General features: G+C 39.0%; 1 protein-coding gene across 3 annotated transcripts in view; it reads left to right on the top strand.

Annotated features, from left to right (window-relative positions):
• The window catches only part of LOC110103684 (transcription factor UNE12), a 37032-nt gene extending 20981 nt beyond the window's left edge, over nt 1-16051 (top strand). Inside the window, exons 4-6 of one of the 3 annotated variants that reach the window (XM_020832487.2) lie at nt 6418-6483; nt 10508-10585; nt 15546-16051. In XM_020832487.2, the coding sequence (XP_020688146.1) occupies nt 6418-6483; nt 10508-10585; nt 15546-15668 (267 nt within the window). In that variant the 3' untranslated portion in view covers nt 15669-16051. The remainder of the gene's footprint in view (nt 1-6417; nt 6484-10507; nt 10586-15545) is intronic. The other 2 variants (XM_020832489.2, XM_028692237.1) reach the window with 2 other exon arrangements.
• Nucleotides 16052-19430: the final 3379 nt, after the last annotated feature.

The raw sequence follows: 19430 nt of genomic DNA, 5'->3' as shown, positions 1-19430 counted from the left end.
CTCACAATTTGGGGCTTATAACTCTAGATAAGATAGATGTTAAGAGAGCAGGGTGTTGATCTGTACTGGTGCTTGTAAGGATTGTGACTTTTGTGTTCAACCTTGTTGTGCTGATGAGGTTGTTAGATCGTTCCAGCTGGTCAATCGGGACCTGTGCCTGTTTGAGGTGGAAATTTTACACGCCCCTTTTCTTCATGTCGGGCCCATCAACTAATTAAAGGGGGATTAGGAGGGAAAATATTCAACTAGGGGGGGGGTTTGTTTTCGGTATTTGATTTCTATTGTATGCTTTAAGTATTTTCTGTTTTGAGGGTTAGGGTATCTTGTGTTTGTTGAAATTTGGAGAGTTATTAAGTTTTTTTGGGCTCTAGCCATCGGTTAAAGATTAGGAGAGCCGGATCATCCTCTCCAATTGAGGATTGTTGACTAATACAAAAAAAGAGAAGCATAAAAAAAAGAAAGAAAATAAAAAAAATTATGAAAAAATTGAAATGAAAATTTCTCATGATGCTTTCTCCGATCTGGTCCCACTTTAATCGATGCAATGTTTCGTTCAAATAACTATCGTTCAGCCACTTAATCAATAAAAAAGGCAAATAAGTGAAAAAGTATTCACTGTTCTCATTTTCTTGCTTCCTCTTACAATTATGTTTCACTCCAGTCGTCGCCTCCACCCTATTTGTCGGCACATAGAGCCAAGCCCCAAATCCTGCACGATCTGGTTTGTCTGAATTAGCCGAGCCCATGACAGCCGGCTCTGATCGCTACTTCAACGTGTGCGAACGATCTCTTCCCGTCAAGTCGCTCCTCAAGTGATCAACGCCTCAACTAGAGGTGTCAAAATCAGGTTTTGGGTCGTGTTTTGGAATTAACCTAGGTTCACTCGGGTCGACCTTAACCCAATCCGGGTAGGTAAATAGGTTGGAAATTCGAACCCGGACCAGACCCAACAAATTGTTGGGTTTACCTGACCCGACACGAAATGGCGGGCGGCGGGCAGGCGCGGACGATGACATGAACACAGGCGACATGTCGCGGACGCGAGCTGGCTGGCGCGGCCCCGCGGGTAGGTGCGCAGGCATGGACATGCGCAGGTAGCTTCGGCAGGAGCGCGGGCAGGTTAGGGAAAGTCGGCGAGCAGCAGGGCAGGGGGAAGGCAGGCAGGGGCAGGTCCACGGGAAGCTTGGCAGTCATTTTAAACGGGTTTTCGGGTTGACCCGGCAATCCGTTGGATCAACCCGAACTATTTTTCAAATGGGTTGAATCTGGGAAACCGAACTCGACCTATTTTGGAAACGGGCCGGTTCTAACCCGAATTTTCCGGGTCGGGTTTTCATGTCATGTCAAATATTGACTCCCCTAGCCTCAACTAAAGGCGCTTCTGACCACCGTGCCGACTAGATCTTATAGCCTTGATCCCCTACCTTTCGTTCGATCGAACCTGAGCATAACACCCAAATGGACACTTCCATCCGTTCTGAACATCAAGAGTTGCTATGCCTTGTCTTCCCACATGAACACCCTAGTTCGATTGCACTTGCTGCCTTCGTGCTCGTGCAATTGTGCCTCACGTTTACGTTAGTCTCTATTTGGTTATCTCTGCCTATAGCCAAACTTAAATGTGTGAAACCTCTATCTATACCCAAACAACTATAGTAAATGATCTTTTATAGTGGCTCGCACAAGTTACTTGAAGAGACAGATTTTTGTCTTATTTATTCATATCTAATTTAAAGACAACAACAACAACATCAAGCCTTTGTCCCACTACATTAGGTCGGCTACATGAATCCTTTTTTGCCATTGTGCTCTGTTAAAAGTTAAATTCTCATTTAAATCTAAAAAAGAAATATCATTTCTAATATTTTTTTAACCAAGTCTTTTTAGGTCTACCTCTACCTATCTTAACATAAGTCAAATCTAATACCTCAACTTTCCTAACTGGGTCATCAGAAGGCCTCCGCTTAATGTGTTCAAACCATCAAAGGCAGCTCTCTCTAATCTTATCTTCCACTAGAGCAACTCCAACCTTTAACGTATATGCTCATTTCATATCCTATCTCTAAGGGTAAAGCCACTCATCCACCTAAGCATCCTCATCTCTGCAATGCTTAACTTAGTATTATGCTTCTCTTTTAATGGCCTACATTCGAAACCATAAAGCATTGCAGGTCTCACCACCATCTTATAGAATTTTTTCTAAAGTTTGAGGGAGACTTTTCTATCGCACAACAAGCTCGATGCATTCCTCCACTTCAACCAACCAACTTGAATTCTGCTATCCCCATCTATTTCACCATCAATCTGAACAATATATCCATGATATCTAAAACGTGAACTCTTATTAATAAATTGATCACCCAAAGTCACAATCCCCTCACTAGGTCTATTGCTACTAAAATTACTTTAAAACTAATTTAAAGTCGATAATGATAAATTGTCTATAATTAGAATGACACAAGCTAATGGCTGTCATAAGCAGTCTAAGTAATTTTAATAAATATTTTATGTATAGTTACTTAAATATTATAATATGTATTTAATTTTTAAAACCCTAAGCCATCGTTCTTAGATCGGGCTAGGAGAAAAGCATATCCAAGACCTCACGCCCTCGATCTTAGATCCAAGCGAGATGACTTTAAATTCAAAATATCGCACCGTTGATCTTAGATTTTCGTCCGCAATGATTTCAAACCCAAGAGGTCGCGTCGTTGACCTTAGCTCTGGCCAGGAAGAAATCAGCATCAAGTGCTATCCTGGCGTCCCCTCCACATAGGGGGAGATCGGGAGGTTGCCGAAGTTCCTTTGGAAAACTGTAGGAAATTCCTTTTTAGAGTAATTGGAGAGCAATTCAATTTTAATTTTAATTATTTAGTTGATTAATATTAATTAAAACTAATTAATAAAAATTTATTAATGGAAAGAATAATTTAATTGAAATTAATTATTCAAATTTAATTGAATTTAGTTAACTAAAATTAATTGATTAATTAAAAGCACCTACTAAAATTAATCAATTAGTTTTGTTATTTTCTTTCGTATTTCTTGCAATAAGTTCTATGGTGTCTTCTTCCCAATTTTTCATTACAGTTTTTTGATTTGGTTGAAAAAGCACGTACATCCTATCAATTTGGATTTAAGAGCCCCTACTTCCTATCAAATTGGTATCAGAGCAATTTCCTGGGCTTAAATAGAAGTCGACCTCATTGATTTTTTGCAGTGTTTCCTTTTTGATCTTGTTGCTTTTGCTGTTTGGAGGCCCGATTCACATCAAAGTTTTTTTTTTTTTTGCTATTGGAGCCTAACTCGAGTACTTATGATAGGACAAAAGGTGGAAGTGTTGGAAGGGGAGATCAGACAATAGTAAATTGAAGGTTCAAATCTCTTGACTCAACTTTCAGGTGTCAAAAGTCAAATTTCAACCATTCCTGAGAAGATGGATGAGAATTTTTCCATCTTAGAGGAAATGCTGAAGAAGTTGCTCGACGGTCAACCCAAAACGGCATTGTCAGAGGCGAGGTAAGCCTTTGTCAACCAAGAAAGTGGGGAAAGCCCTAATCTAATAAGGCAAAGGGAGGATCAGAAGGTGGAGGTTCGGGAGGGAGAAGAGAGCATGCTTCCCCTAGAATCTATTCCTAGGAAGGAACCGGGTAAAGGGTATGGTGAGAGGTGTGAGGAGGTCGAGCATGAACAAAGGGTAGTTAAATCTTAGATTAGATGGGCGAAATTTGAAAGGAAGGGCTAATTATGATCGAAGGGGTGCTGAATTTGAAAAAAGAGAGGTTGATTATGATTCAAGGGGTGTTGAATTTCATAGGAGGTGTGAATTTGATCAAAGGTTTGTGTATGAACGTAGAAGGGATGATTGAGACAATTGGAGGGAACCACCTTGGGAATTGGAAATTGTGGAGGAAATAGGAGATTCGAGGATGATGAAGCTGAAGATGCCGATTTTTGAGAGAGATGATACCCATGGGTGGATCTACAAGATGGAAACATACTTTACTGTCAATATGTTCATGGAGGAGGAGAGACTGACGACAGCCAGGATGTGCCTGGAGAGGAAAGCTTTAACATGGAACCAATGGAGGGATACGAGGCGACCCATGCAGACCTGGAGAGAGTTTAATGGATTGCTTGTTGGAACATTTTCAAACTGGCATGTAAAGGGACTTTCAGGAGTAATTCTTTGCCCGACACACGAGGGGAAGGTGTTGTAATACCGTAAGTAGTTTGAGCACCTGCCTAGCCGAATGGACTGGCTTCTAGAGATTGTACTTGAGGGGAACTTTATGGAAGGACTCAAACTATAGATTCAAGCATCAATTAGAGTAATGAGGCCTCGTGATTTGGGAGAGACTATGGTGTTAGTTCAATTAGTGGAGGATCAGAGGCATCTGGAAAGAGAGACTGGAGGCAGCAACTTAGGAAGTTTGTATAGGAGTTAACCTTCACCTTTTTTGGCACCCAAGGTGCCGACACTGTGATGCCCCCCCACCCCACCCCATTGGCTTTCGTGTGATGCTTCAGTTTTCCCCTTTTGGCAGCTATTTTTGCTTCAGTTTTCCCCCATTTGCTGCTGCCTTTTTGGTTCCTGTTTGCTGCGATTTTTGAGAAAATCCTAGTGGTTGTTTGGGTGGTGCATTGATTACTTTACATCAAAAATATTTTTTTCATTTTCTTCCCTATATATAGTGGCTTTTCTTGCCGTTAGAGTATAGTTATTTGATGATTTTTGGATTGTAAACTTGTGGGTTTTCACTAGCTTGCTAGCTAGCCTCCTTCCCCTTCCCCTCTAAAACTTCATCTCGGCCTTCTACCTCCTCATCTATCCATGGTTCCCGCCCCATCTGTATCTTTCTTCTCAAAAAATTTTTGTAAGCTTTAAGGGTGTAGTTGTGTCAATGTGTCAAGTCTAGCATTTGTCAATGAAAAGTGTCTTTAGGTTGTAATCTTTGTTTTTATATTTATGTTTTAAGAAGGAAGATCTAAGTCCTTTGCAATCTTGTTTTTTGGTTGTATCACACTGAGTACTCCTTGGGATACCCCGAAGATGAAGATTGTAGGAATAAGACTTGGGGAAAACTTCAAGAAACTCACAGAAATGGAGTCATAGGAAAAGAGGGCGACGGGGCTCTATTTCAGATGTGGTGAGAGATATACATTGGGGTACAGATGTAAGGACCCAACTTTTCAGATTCTCACCGTTTGTGATGATGAGGAAATTGAGGAAGGAGTTTCCTTTTCACCTTGCAGACAAGGTGAGTCTGCGGGAGGGGGATATTATTGGACTAGTTCAGCCGGTCAATTGAGATTGGTGCCTGCTTGAGGCAGAATAGTTCCACCTGTTTGAGACGGAACAATTTCGTCTGTTTGAGGATGAACTTCCACCTTTTTTAGGTGAAACTTCCACCTGCCCCTTTTTTGCATGTCGGGCCTAGCAACCAATTAAGGGAGCCATTGAGAGAGAGAGAGAGAGAGAGAGATTTCTATTGCATGCTTTGAGTATTTTCTTTTCCTAGGGTTAAGGATATCTTATGTTTGCTGAAATTTGGAGAGTTTTTAGGTTTTATTTGGGCTCTAGCTAGCCGCTGGCTAGAGATTTGGAGAGCTGGATCCTCTTCTCCAATTGAGGATCTAACTGTATCTTGTTATTTTCTTTCGTTTTTCTTGCAATAAGAAGTTTTGTGGTGTGTGTTCTTCCCAATTTTCCATTACGATTTGCTGATTTGGTTAAAAGAGCATCTACTTCTTATCAATTTTGATTTAAGAGCCCCTACTTCCTATCAGAGGCTTACAATCCTTCACGTGTTTATGATATTTCACTCTTATTGGGCACTTTTGTATAAAAGTTAAGTTTCTTTAATAGCCTAAACTCAGAAGTTAGTTTAATGGTCCATTGTCTGCTATCAATTCTCCAGTGCTGCAAAGCTTTCTACAATGGAGAGGGGTATTAGTAACCAGGGGCAATCAAAATGATGGAAAAATATAATAGCTTAATTGCTTTAATCAACAAATATTGTCAATATCTCGAATAGTTGGAACATGAGTTTTACCGGGAAAATCAGAATTATGGTGTCACTCCTGCCTTTACCATTGTCTACTGCGTTGGCCAAGTTCCAACTTGCTGCCTTTTGAAAATGTTTTATGGAAGTTATACTATTTCTCATTCATTTCACTCCTGGATCTGATTGAGAGAAGTAACGGCTAGTTTCTCTCTCCCATACTCTGTAGTTGTTTACCATTTTTCTAATCAATTTTTTGTTGTGTGATCATGCACAGCATTTTACATGAATGCAGCTTTCCTGATTAGCTGCGTTTATTTGTGAGAAGCTTTGGCCTGCTTTTTTATTAGAACGAGGCTGACATCTATAATTCTACTCTTAATTTTCCAACTCGTACTATCTCGCTTTGCAGACTGACAGAGACGTTATGCTTGATGAACTTTTGGATCATTTGAAGCTTTTAAGGCTCCGAGTGAAGGTAAATGGTAGTTTTTTTAGTAAATATTAGAACTAATTACACTTCCCTCTCCTATTGATTGTCCGTATTAGTATATTATAGGGGTGTCAATATTTGGCCCGACCCGAAAATTTTGGGTTAGGGTTGAGAAAGGGGTCGAGTTTGGGATTCTGACCCGTTTGCAAAATCGGGTTGGATTCGGGTTGACCTGGAAACCCGAAATCAACCCGGCTTGACCCGGGAAAATGGCTGTCTTGTCTGGTCGCGTCCGTAGTTTTCACACTCATGCTCAATCACGGACTTACGTGCCATTTCCGCACTCACGCTTAGTTACGACCTCACCATGTACACGGAATCGCCAAATCTTTGATCATGTGATTCGTATCTTGTTCGCATGGCTCCATGTCTGAATCCTACCACTCAACTCACAGCTCTGATTGCCATAATCAGTTGCCTCACCCGATTCACGTGAAAAGACCTGGCTGGCATGGATGCCGTCAAGAAGAGAGGAGAACGACGCCTGAATGGAGGTATTGTTTGACGGACAGAGCTGATGGCCGAACGTGCTTGATCGCCGGAGAGGAGGCTGTTGTGAGTTGCTCGGCCCTTGGAAGGGAGAGGAGCAGCGTGAGGGAGAGAAGTTTGCTTGGCTTCGGGGAAGCGTGAGTTGGCTGGTGACTAGGTGGTCGGCAGAGCAAAAGGACTTGAGTGGGAGGGGGCTCGAGTCGGGGATTCCATCTCCTGCACGTGAGACTCAGCTCTAGTCCTACAATCAGTGGTGGGTCATGTCGGGTTGACTCGGACCTTATGCGGGTCGGGTTCGTGTCCGAAAAAGTGACCGGTTTGCAAAAATGGGTCGGGTCAATTTGTGTCGGGTCAATTCCGGGTTGGACCCGAACCCGTAACCCGATTTTGACAGCTCTAATATATTACACATATCTTCTCAATGTTGTTTGAAACTACACTTGCATTCCATTTCTGAAACTCTTGGTTAATAGATTAGGTTTAACAATTCTGTAATGTTTAAGAAACTGGGAGGCAAGTGAAATTTAAAAAAATGGATTGGATTGGCATATTTTATAATATCTAACATCAGTGGAGGTAATTACAATTTCAGAAAACACATGGAAGGTATGCATAATATTGACCCCACAAGAAGATAAGTATAATTAATTCAATAATAAAATTTATTGGTTTTCCATTACCAGGTATGCCCACTTCATAGCAGCTTTCGAACTATACTTGTTTGTCTTCAATGCATGATAGGGAACACATATTTTGGTTACACCCATGCTATGGAAATTCTTATGATAGCTGATGCATTCAACATAATTCAACTTTCTACTTCAGCTTGTGATTCCATTTTGATCTTGGGCATAGTTACGCTTCTTGAACTAACAATTACATGTCAGGAATTGTGCTAGGTTTAGTATAGCATGATTGTTTTGTTGATTGAATTCTCTTTAGCATTTGAGGAGCTGTTCAAAGAGATTTATACTAATTATTGTAGATTTAGTAAAGTGTTGGAGAAATTTTGTCATCCTCAATAGATTGCATATTTTGTGATCGAACACGGCCAAAAAAAGATGATATATTATGTCGGAGGACAAAAATATTATTTCGTTATGGACTCAATAAAAAAAATTACAATTTTAATCGAGATTTTTCCATTCAATATTTGTTTGAATGATGTTTATTTTATTCTGAGATACGGATGCCTTGTAGGGGCAAGCTTCTATGGTTAATTACATCTCAAACATTTGATACTTGAGAATTTTTTTTATTAAACTAGTAGTTTTCTGAAATTTGTGAAATTCTTGCTCAAGGAGTTTTGGTCATTAGGAATTTCAAAGGAAAAGATCAAACTTTAAATCAGATTTTGGAATGAGGGCGAAAGGAGTGAAGTAGGAGCACTTGATTCTGAGACATTTCAGAGGTGCTCAGATTATTCTAAGTTGAGCTTTACACTTTAGAATCTAATTTTTATTTAAGTTAACAATTTTATTTAGAATGTTGGGGCTTACAATTGAACTACACATATTGTAGGAAATGCCCGGATTGATAGGGCTTATTTGGTGATTGAAATCAATCATTGCCTCAGACCCTAGAACTAAGGTGAGGACTGCGGAGGGATAGTGCATTGAACTTAAGTCTTACGGAGTGCAAGGGACTTACAAATTACCTCTCACATGAGACATAGCCAATATGACTTCTGGATTTATTACCCTACCTGGAAAGGGCTACCGGTTAATCCCCACTTAGTCTCTTTTAAAATCATGGCGTCCAGTCTCAATGCATATGAAGAGTAGAGATGTTGTTTTTGTTTAGAAAGTAGAGCACAGACGGGTTCTCTTCTGTACATGCTGGGTCTCGTACAGGTTTGGTGCAGACAATTTCCACGTGGAGAAGTTTGACATGGGCGGGGCGACCGCGGACGAGGTTGGTGCATGTGGGGTCGTGCAAACTGGGTAGGTCGAGGGATGGGTTCGGCTGAAATTCTCCTCTCCTGCTCTCTCTTGTTTGGTTTGGGATGCACACGCACAGAGATCCTCTTCTCTCGTCTCCCTCTCCCTCTATATGCAAAATGAGAGGGGATTTCGCTCGATTAGATTTCCTCTTACGATATCCTGCTTTAGCCACACAAATCAGAGGGAAGTGACATGTGAACAACAACCTTTTGAATCTCAGTCGTTTGATTTTGTTTCTTGATGTGGGAAAATGATTACAAAAGGCCAAGAAACCAATTAAATCTATTTGGGGTTAAATTGAATTCGAATTGGGTCAATTGGGCTAGAATCAAGCCCAAATTTGATTGATTTGGGTCGATTCAGGTTCGATTGGGTCCGACCAAGTCAATTTCACGAAATTAAACTTGAATCGGTGCCAAATTGTATTGAATCAGGTTCGACGAGGGTCAATTTGGATTGATTTTGGGTCAGCTCAATCAATTGGCCCTTAATTTTATGTAGTTAAATTTAAATTAATCTAATAAAGGGCCTGATTTAGGTAAATTGATGCTAGACGACCTTCGTTTGAGTTGATTGAGTGCGATTGAGTGCAGTCAGGCTCGAATTGGCTCGATTTGAGCTCGACTTGAAAATATATGTCAACATGCAGTTTGAACTTTGATGGGTGAATAGGCTCGTACAACTAAACAGAATATAATGACTTTTTTATGCTGTCGCTGATGATCTCATTTGATAGATCTTTCAGCTTTTCAATAACGTGATGAGATAATAATGAATCACTTATTTTGTCAGTGATGCGATATGAGTTTGATGGAACTTTGTGCTGATTCTTCAAGTCCTACTAATAAACTCAAAAAAATATTGTAAGACCATAAATCTGAATGGCGAAGTGGGAAGTTTTCTTTTTACCAAACCTTCACCAGCCTAACAACTCTTGCCTCTTCTATAGGGAATCTTGTATTCCCGTTGAACTTTAGAAAAATCATACATTATGAAATCTTTCCAGCTCGTCACTCTGGCTATCAATTCCAAATATACCCCTGAGCACTTGTTGACTTTTGAACCTCTGTGATTTCATCAGGATCTTTGATAATTTCCCTCTTTATGGTCAACAACTCAGCACGATTGTGCAAGTCTACTTACTCTGGTTGCTTTTATTTGTCACGTCATTATCAATAAACATGTGACATTTTTTTTATTCCTTACTCCAGCAAACGGTGATAGAACATTTTTTTCTACTAAAATAATATATTTTATTGTACCGATGCTTTAAGAATCTATCATTGAGAATTTTGAAGTCACAAGCAAGCGGTGAGATAAGCTACCATAAGTGGCTTAAATCTTGCGGCAGTGTTTAAGCTGCAGAGATACTAAACTAGTTTCCTTTTTTCTTTTCGTTATTGTGTTGGTTTCTATAAATTCACAACGGTAGGCAGTGCGGTTGGCTCATATTCTTTAGTTATTTTTTTGCTCTGCATCTGTAAGAAATATAAGTTTTTATTGTTTCTTTCAACTTAGTTTGAATTTCTATCGAGTTTTCCAAGTTTTGCACTGTTGACTCCATTTACTGATGGTAGGTTCTAAGCATGAGCATGCTGAGTGGTGCTAATGTCGTGGCACAGTTTCTGGCAAACATCCCTCTTCAATTGTTCGAGGTATTAAAAGAAAATTGTTGTAAACTACTTATCGCATCAATCATGTAGTTTCCTTTCTGTTCTTTTTTTGTTTTTTCAATGAAATTTCTCTAGTTAATTTGCAATGTCTTTCAGCTGATTGCTAGATCTCTGCTGGTGTTCTCCACAAGTTCTCTAACCTCGTTTTGTGATTGCTTTGTGATCTAGTTGACTTTTATTTACTCTTCTTTTGTGTTCTCCACAAGTTCTCTTACCTTGCATATCTCATTTTACCTATTATTTACCAAAATAAGCATAATTTTGGCTAGTTTTTATTCATTGTATGGTAAGGTATAAGGAGTAAAAGAGCAGCAATTGATTTTATAACCAAACACGGCAATTATTTAATATAGAATTAGTGTCCAGTAACTGCAATTGCGGACTACGGACTACCCAATGAACAATCGTTACAGATGAAAAAGGCAAATCATTATCCTATTTTAAAATATTTTCTTTGTTCTATAAAGGCATAAACCGAGATTTCCCTAATCAGTCTTTTCACCATAAACAATATTAACTTTCTTAGCTAAATTTATACCAGTTGGATCCCATTTTGCTTGACCTATGAATATGGCTACTTGGCCTTTGGTTGCATCATTGTTATAAATATAGACGTGAATCTTTCTTCTACTGCTTTCTTGCCGGAAGAGCGCTTTTGTCATATACATGCGCTGCCTCTTCTAATCATGTGTGCATTGGTCTGACGTGCAATGCATAGAAAACTAATACTCATGGTAATGCTGACCGATTGTCTGCTAAGCTGATCAAAATCTAATCTTATATATAACTGAGTGTTTCAGTAACTTCTTAACATGAGCATCTAGTTGCCTACTTGTATCGTGGTTTAATACTTATTGACATGTTAAATCGTTGCCCTCAATATTTTTGTTGGGGGGTTTCTTGGCAACTGCTCTGATATGCTTGTAGCTTAATTTTCCCTTGTACTCTTTATAAACATATTCTCCTTTTGCAGACTTAAGTTTCTATTATTCATTCCGAAATGTTAACTATGTGTATGCACCTACATTGACATACCTCTAAATTAGACTTCTTGACGTTTTCCTTTATGTAAAGCATTACATCATCTTTTTTTTTTTGAAATTTGTGGGACTAGCCCCTTTCATTACTATAATAAAAAATTACAGAGTTATACTTAAAAAAGAACAAATAAAGGAAAATTACATTTGTGAGTGTTGGATCTTCTGGAGAAGAAGTCTTGAACTTCTTGAGATAATATATATATATATATATATATATAATATATAATATATATAATATTATATTATATATAGTATATATTAGATTTTAGGAGGAAATCTAAAATTTATTCTATATATAGAAATTAACAATGGTGTGGTGTCTTGTGAAATGACTTAACCTAAAATTGGACTAATTCTAACAATCTCCAACTTCATCCATATTTTACAATGAATACCAACGAACCATCATGCCGTTGCGATCCAATCGCTCGTTCTTCCATCTTCCAAGGGCACTCGTGCATACTCCAACCTGCGGCTTCGCACGAGCCACCCATCCAACTTTTACTGCAGCCACAATTTTAATTTCTAAGAATCATTATTGAATGGTTTAAGATTGCGACTCCCAAGCCTTCATGCTTCGTCGACCATTGCTCTTGGCTACCGATGATGGTGTTCCCAACACCCGCTTTTGTTTGCAATAGCCACGTCGCTGTTTGCCTCTCGGCACCCACTACACACCAAAATAGATTCACAACGCCGCATGTGCGACTAAGTTTCACGCGGCACCGCGCAGCCTCCCCTAGCACTGCATATGCCCTACTTGCTTCTACACACATGAGCCTAACTTGCGTTCAGTCCACACACAATCCCCTGCTCCCGCATGAATGTGTTTACTGTCCATGTGCAATCTCTTGACTCTATCCACGACCACCTCCTGCGAACCAGAAGCCGCGGGTTCTCCTTCGTCAAACACACCTCCCTCTGCGAAGACAACTCCAGGTCCACCTGTTTCCTCTGCATCTGATCATAATTGAACGAGCGCCTCATTCATCTGTAACAAAACCCACATCCGACAGACTAAGGTCGCAAGGCTTGCGAACAATTCCATCAGCGACACTTCTCAAATCCATTTTTCGTCCTGCTCTGTGAACTCGATCCACAGGCCAAAGAGAGACGGTTTGCCTCCCATCAGCAACCCGAGCCATGCCTCTCGATCCTTCACGTGAACATCACCTCCTGGTCCACTCTGTCTCACGCAATGAAACAATCCATCTGCATGTGGAAACTTACGACCTGTGTACTGCCTGCCAGTCCGCATGCCATAGTCGTTTACAAATAAGGCACTTCCTTAGGGGGAAGGCCTTCCTCGATCCTCGATGTAGCAAATATACATTATATAGAGTGCATTCATTGTGGGAGTTGGAAGAATCAATGTTAGCATGTTTGTTTGGTCGGTAGGATCATAGTCAGCGAGTGATGTAGGTTGGTAGGCCTGCTGTCGGGCGACAGTGGTCGGAAGGATCATAGTTGACGGATGATGGAGGTCAGAAATATTGTAGTCGGGCGATGGTAGTTAGAAGGATCGTAGTTGGCGGATGATGGTCGTCGGAAAACCGTAGTCGGGCGACAATGGTCGGAAGGATCATAGTCGGTTGATTGTGGCCGGAAGAACCGTAGTCGGTAGTCGACGGTGGGCATAAAGATTATAGTTGGATGAAAGTAGTATGAAGGACCATAGTCGGTGGGAAACAAAGATCGTAAAGACCATAGTCGGGTGACGGTGGTCAGAAGGACCGTAGTTGGTAGGAGACGAAAGTTTTAAAGACCGTAGTTGGACGACGGTCGAGCGACGGTGGTTGGAATGACCATAGTCAGGTGACGGTCGTCGGAAGGATTGTAGTTGGCGGGCAATGGAGGTCGTAAATACCGTAGTCGGGTGATGCTGGTCGGAAGGACCATAGTGGATTGAAATTTGGTTGGAAGGACTGTAATCGGAGGGCGGCGGAGGTCAGAAAGATCGTAGTAGGGTGACAGCTGGTGGCCGAGCAGGGTCTAGCGACAGTTAGTATCTGGGTGTAAATCCGACGTTTGTTGGTGGTCGTGCAGAAGTCTGATGACAGTTGGTGGTTGGGCGGAAGTTCGACGATGGTCTATGGTCGGGCATTAGTCTGTCATTAGTTGGTGGTCGGGCAAAAGTCTGGCAACAGCTGGTGCTTGGGCGGATGTCTGACGACGGTCAGTGATCGGGTGGTGGTCGAGGAGTTTAGAGGCAATAGAGATCTCAAATGTCTCGACCTGCATACATCCCGCTAGCCCTTAGCGGTGGACATGCTCGCAGATGAAAAATCTCATCTCTTGTTCGCTAGGGTCTCTGTCCAGGTTGATTGTAAATCCCGCCTCCTGGATGAGATACCTATTCTGTTGCGAGGAAAGCTCAAATCCTTAGCATCCAGTATGACTGTAAGCCATCCTTGTGTGAGGCTTATTGCTCTTTTGCTCACACATCTAACTTTTGTCATTTGAAATCTCGTTCTAATCAAGGAAAGCTTAATCCTTGTGAGGCCTATTTTTGTTGAGGTAAGAGTAAAAAAGCCTAGCAGACAAGGCCTCATACAACATTCCTTGAAAAGCTTCATTCCTGATAGATCCTACTCCCAACATCAGATTATTCAGGCTCAAAACCTTGTTGTTGACTCCTAGAAATCCAAGGACCCTGTTCTACCTGGATCAGCCTAGCATAAATTGGTATAGGATCCCTGTAACCCTTCTCAGAAAGAAGAAACAGCCACCTCTTCCGGCTTACCAACTGGTGGTGTGAACTCGTTAAAAATTGTTTAACAAGTTTGGTCCACTAAATCAGGAGGGGCAAAATCTTGTTACCTCTGACTCTAGCTCCTAACATTCTACTCAAATCACAATCAATACTAGATCAAAAGGGGCTAAGAAGGCGTCAAAACAATTCTCCAAAACCCAATGACCCAGCCTAGCTTTATTGGGTGGAATGTGATACACTAGGCGGCCCCATAGCCAGGAAGGGGGAGCGGTTTAGAATGATTCTTATTTAAGAGAGAGTTGTTTAGGAAAATTTTTAATTAAGAAAAATTATTTAGAAATGTTTCTAATCAAGGGGGGAGTTGTTTAGAAAAGTTTCCCTAATTGTGTTTATTCTATTTAGGTAGTGTTGAATTGTTTAGGAATATTTCTTAAAATATGTTCAATTATTTAAGAAAGTTTACTAAATTATGTTTTTATTGATTATGAATGTTCTATTTATTTAGAAATGTTTCATAAATTATGTTTATGTTGATTAGGAATGTCCTGATTGTGTTATTATGTTCTAAAGCTATTTAAGTGGGAGTTGTCTGGGGTTTTAGGTTCCTGCTATTGATGAGTTTTGTGGGTGTTTGCTGTAGCTCTTTTCTTTGAGGGATTCCTAGTGACATCTTGGTCGATTGGAAGAGTTGCTCTACATCTCGAATTGTAGATCACCTCTATCTTGTTTTCTCTTATTGAAGTTTTAATGAAAAATCAGCCACCGTTTTGATTTTACTGCAGTTTTTATATTATTTTTTGTTGTTTTTGTTTCCAAGGCGTATCAGAATGTTTGTGGCTTCAACAGTCTGGAAAAAATTTTGCAGTGCAAATTTAGCCCGTTTTTATAAGCAGGCCGTGCTTTATATTTTGAAAACAAAAATTCAGCAGCATTCATTTGGCGATCCTTATTTAAAGCATTTGATAATCTGTTTCTCCGAGCTATCTCATTCTAAGAATGTTTGAAAAAGCTTTTCCTACAGTTTTGTGACATAGATCCAAACTTGCATCAAAGAAGTCATAAATTTAGTAGTTAAATTCTTTCAATCATTCTAAATCGTTTCCCTTTAATTCTTATAAACCCTAAACTTAGCATTATAAACAATCTTCAGTATCACCAATCTAACTCTCTTAATCCTGAACTCACACAGGCCAATGGCTGTAAACCGACCAAGCAGCAGGTGTGGAAGATGAAATGGTTAAATGAACGCTCTGATAGAAAAATAGCGAAGCTAATGGAACTGAAACCTCCTGAGCCTAACGCCCCATTATAGAACCAGGTTAGACCTGCACGTGCCCATCAACTACTCCTATACAGGTACTTCTATAGTATTATCAGAGCTTGCATTACTTCAGAAAAAAAAAGATTGTCTTAAGATACTTTTCCCTTCGCCATCTTTTGCTTCATATTGGATTTTCTTTTTGTTTAACCTTTTTGTCAAAGATTTGGTTCACAGTGCAAAGAGAGTGCTGATTGCGATTTGGAGAATGGTTTTTTTGTGTACAAATACCCATCAAAATGTATATTTTGTGTGAAGTGGTGAATGCATGTGTGTATGTGCTACCACATGCCTTTATTTTGTTGGTTGATTGAAGCATGCAATCGAATATGAGATATTGAATGGTTTTTTATAATGAATTCTTTGTTTTTTTATTCTGAGTTGGAGTGGATGTTGGCTGTAATGGGCGAAATTATTACGTGCGGTCAATGACATTTCTCGAAGGCCAATCAGGATGTGCCATGCACCAATACGTTGTGTATATCAAGTGATATGGCACAACCTGATTGACCTCAGGATGGTCCGGTGACCACACGTAATAATCTCTCATATAATGGTGATGAGATTTGCATAAAATGCAAAAAAATTTATAAGGGGTTGAAGATTATTGTAAATATTCTATTAATCAAAAGCAAGGCATACGATCTGTTGCAAATAAATATGCCTGAGCCTGGAGTTTTTACTCATCGTTGATTTCAGAACAAGTGCGTTAATTTATGTTAATTATATAATATATTAATATGTACATTTTGATACAAAAGTAATGCAAAAAAAAAAAAGACAAAGAAGTTGGAAACGTGCTTTAAAAAAAGCTCGAAATGTGCTTATTTTATTATATTGGGGGTTCGTTTGAAGCAGCTTTTTGGTAATTACTTTTAAGGAGTTTTTGTATATTAAGTTATTTAAAAAGCATGATCTCAAAACGAAGCTTGAATTCAGCAATCAGCAGTGCCCTTTTCGTAAATGTCTATTATAGTTAAAGGCTTCAATTGAGATAATTTTTTATTATTTTATTTTTCAATTTTTAATTAGAAATTTTATTTGATTATAGTTTTTTAATAGCTTTAAAAAAATTTCTGCTAGAAGTTGTTTTCTGTTTTAGTTTTTAAAAAGGTTTTTTTTTATATATCAGTTTTAAAATCATTTTATAAAAAGATGCTGTCGTAATGATGGAGCTCTAAATGTAAAAAATATACGATAAAAAGTATAATATTTTGGCTTAATTTCTTAAATTTATGGTGGTAAATATGTGAAGAGTAATTTGTGTATTTTTCTATTTGATGATTTATTTAAAATAAAATACATATCCTTTCAAGACAGCAAAAAGTTTAAAAACGAAGCATTGCACATACCATACTACAGAGTGGAAGAGAAATAAATGTACTTTTAAAGTATAAAGTATTTGTATACCCTATATGAAGCGTGAATGGAATGAATAATTATTAGGTTTGGACACCTGACGTAGCTCTACATTCGGATGTCAATAACATGTCGTCACGTGCTCTTACTCTTTACTGTGCTGCCCGACGACCTGGACCCGATATTGTTATGTATTGGCTGATTTGTGCAGACCGGGATATTAGTAGGTCTTGTTAGGTTTTGCTCGGTATTGCTCGGTGTTGGTCGGCAATAACGAGAAATGTCAATTTGTCAATACCAATACCTAGCAATACCGAGCAATATCTAGCAATACCCCGGTTTTGCTAGGTGTTGCTCGGTATTGTTATGTATTGTTCGGTATTGCTAGGTATTGGTCTTGACAGAGTGGTATTTCTCATTATTGTCAAGCAATACCGGACAATACCTATCAATAACGAGCAATATCTAGCAATACCCGAACATAGCAATATCAGATTCCGGTTTGGGTCGGGTTGTCGGGCCGTGAGGTAAAGAGTAAGAGCATGTGGCGACATGTTATTAGCATCCGGATGTAGAGCTAAGTCAGGTGTTCGGACCTAATAATTATTCGAATGGAATAGTATAGATTGCCACTATGATGTGCGTTATTGTTCAAATGGATCAGATTGAGCAAATTATTTTAATGTTTTGAGATATTTTTTGGGATAATTTTTTTACTATTTTTTAAAGTTATTTTTTAAGAGCAATAAAAATACTGTCCCAAACAAAGTTGGTATATGATTCTACAAGTTATTAATCAATCAACTCGAAACTGCCAAGTTTAAAGCCTTTTAAGAGTTTGTCTTATTTGAATCTCAGAATTTGAGCACTCTACTTGTATTAAGAATTTACTCATAAATCGTCAGTCAAAAGTATTCATCACAAAATCTTAGCTATTCGTCAAGAGTACTTATATGCCGATTATGGGTTCTTAATATAACAACGTATAGGGATTTATCATTAACTTAGGCTTCATTTAGGATGGTTGGATGGTTGGATGGTTCATTTATTATTTTTTAAAATAAAAGTATAGTTAATTACTTGTATTTTTTATTCATTTTTTTAGCTCTAATTTTTATATGGAAATAAATTATATTATAATATTATAATCAAAATTTTATCATGATAATACTTGGCTCTGCCACTATATGCAACTAGATGCATTGGGTCAATTAATTTTTTTTTTGGTCATATAGCATATTAAGTGCTAATAATTTAAGCCATGTCACATATACAAGTGGTGAATGAGTAGGTGTAAGCAAGACATACATATATACTGAGCCAAAATATTACAATTTTTTCATCTTAAAGTTTATCTAAGATTCTCTCTCAAACTTCCTATCTCTTTTTCGTGTATTTCATCTATGATTGCGGTAGAGTCATGATGCTTTCATTGATAATGTCGGATCCAACATCTTCAAGGGTTTAATACGCATGAAAATGTTAAAGAAATTTTTTTTGATTATTAGAGTGTCACAAGTAAGTGTCATTGTAGAGTGACTTTCATAATGATTACTCCTCCTTTGAGCAATTGGAGGATCAAAACACAAGTATGATTCAGGGAATCCTTGAGCATTTTTCAAATTGCTCCTCTCACTCAGTTCCCTCAAGAGCACCAATAAATCTATCTATTTGATGTGTCACCACTAGGGGTGTCAATTTCGGGTCACGGGTCGGGTTCGAGTCGAACCCGGAACTGACCTGGGTTCAATCGGGTTGACACTAACCCGACTCGGGTAGGCAAACGGGTCGATAACTCGGACCCGAACCAGACCCGTCGGTTTGCCGGGTTGACCCGACCCAACACGGGAGCCTAGCTCGGACGCGGGGCGCGTAGGCGGGCGGACGGTCGGATTCAACCAGGATTTTTCGTGTCGGGTCCGGGTCGGATTTTCGCGTCGTGTCAAATATTGACACCCCTAATCACTACCACCTCAATCCCATGGTTATTTCACATGCTCCTTTAGATGGAGAACTATATCTCCCAAAAGAGAATACCAATGAAACTACTCTCATTAACCATAAGTGTCAAGCCCACCCTACAAACCTCTTTTTTATGGAGATCATAGAAGAACCTTCATATTAGGGCAAGATGCACCCAACCTAAAGCATTCATATGCCCTACATTATACAGTATTCAATTTAATGATGACAAACATCCATTAAAAATTAATCTAATGTCTTATTTAAGCTTGATAATTAAGGACATAGGTTTAAGTCATCAAAATTATAAAATGAGCATATGAAGATGCTTTCGAACTTCGCTATATTTATATTTCTTCATATCGAAACGGATAAGACTATATATATTTTTAATCTCTCAATATCTAGCTCTTAAAAAATAAAGCATTAGGATTA

This window comes from Dendrobium catenatum, unplaced genomic scaffold, assembly GCF_001605985.2.
Source record: "Dendrobium catenatum unplaced genomic scaffold, ASM160598v2 fragScaff_scaffold_156, whole genome shotgun sequence".
Lineage (NCBI taxonomy): Eukaryota > Viridiplantae > Streptophyta > Magnoliopsida > Asparagales > Orchidaceae > Dendrobium > Dendrobium catenatum.
Note: the sequence above shows the minus strand (reverse complement) of the source record. Positions and strands in the feature narration are given on the sequence as shown.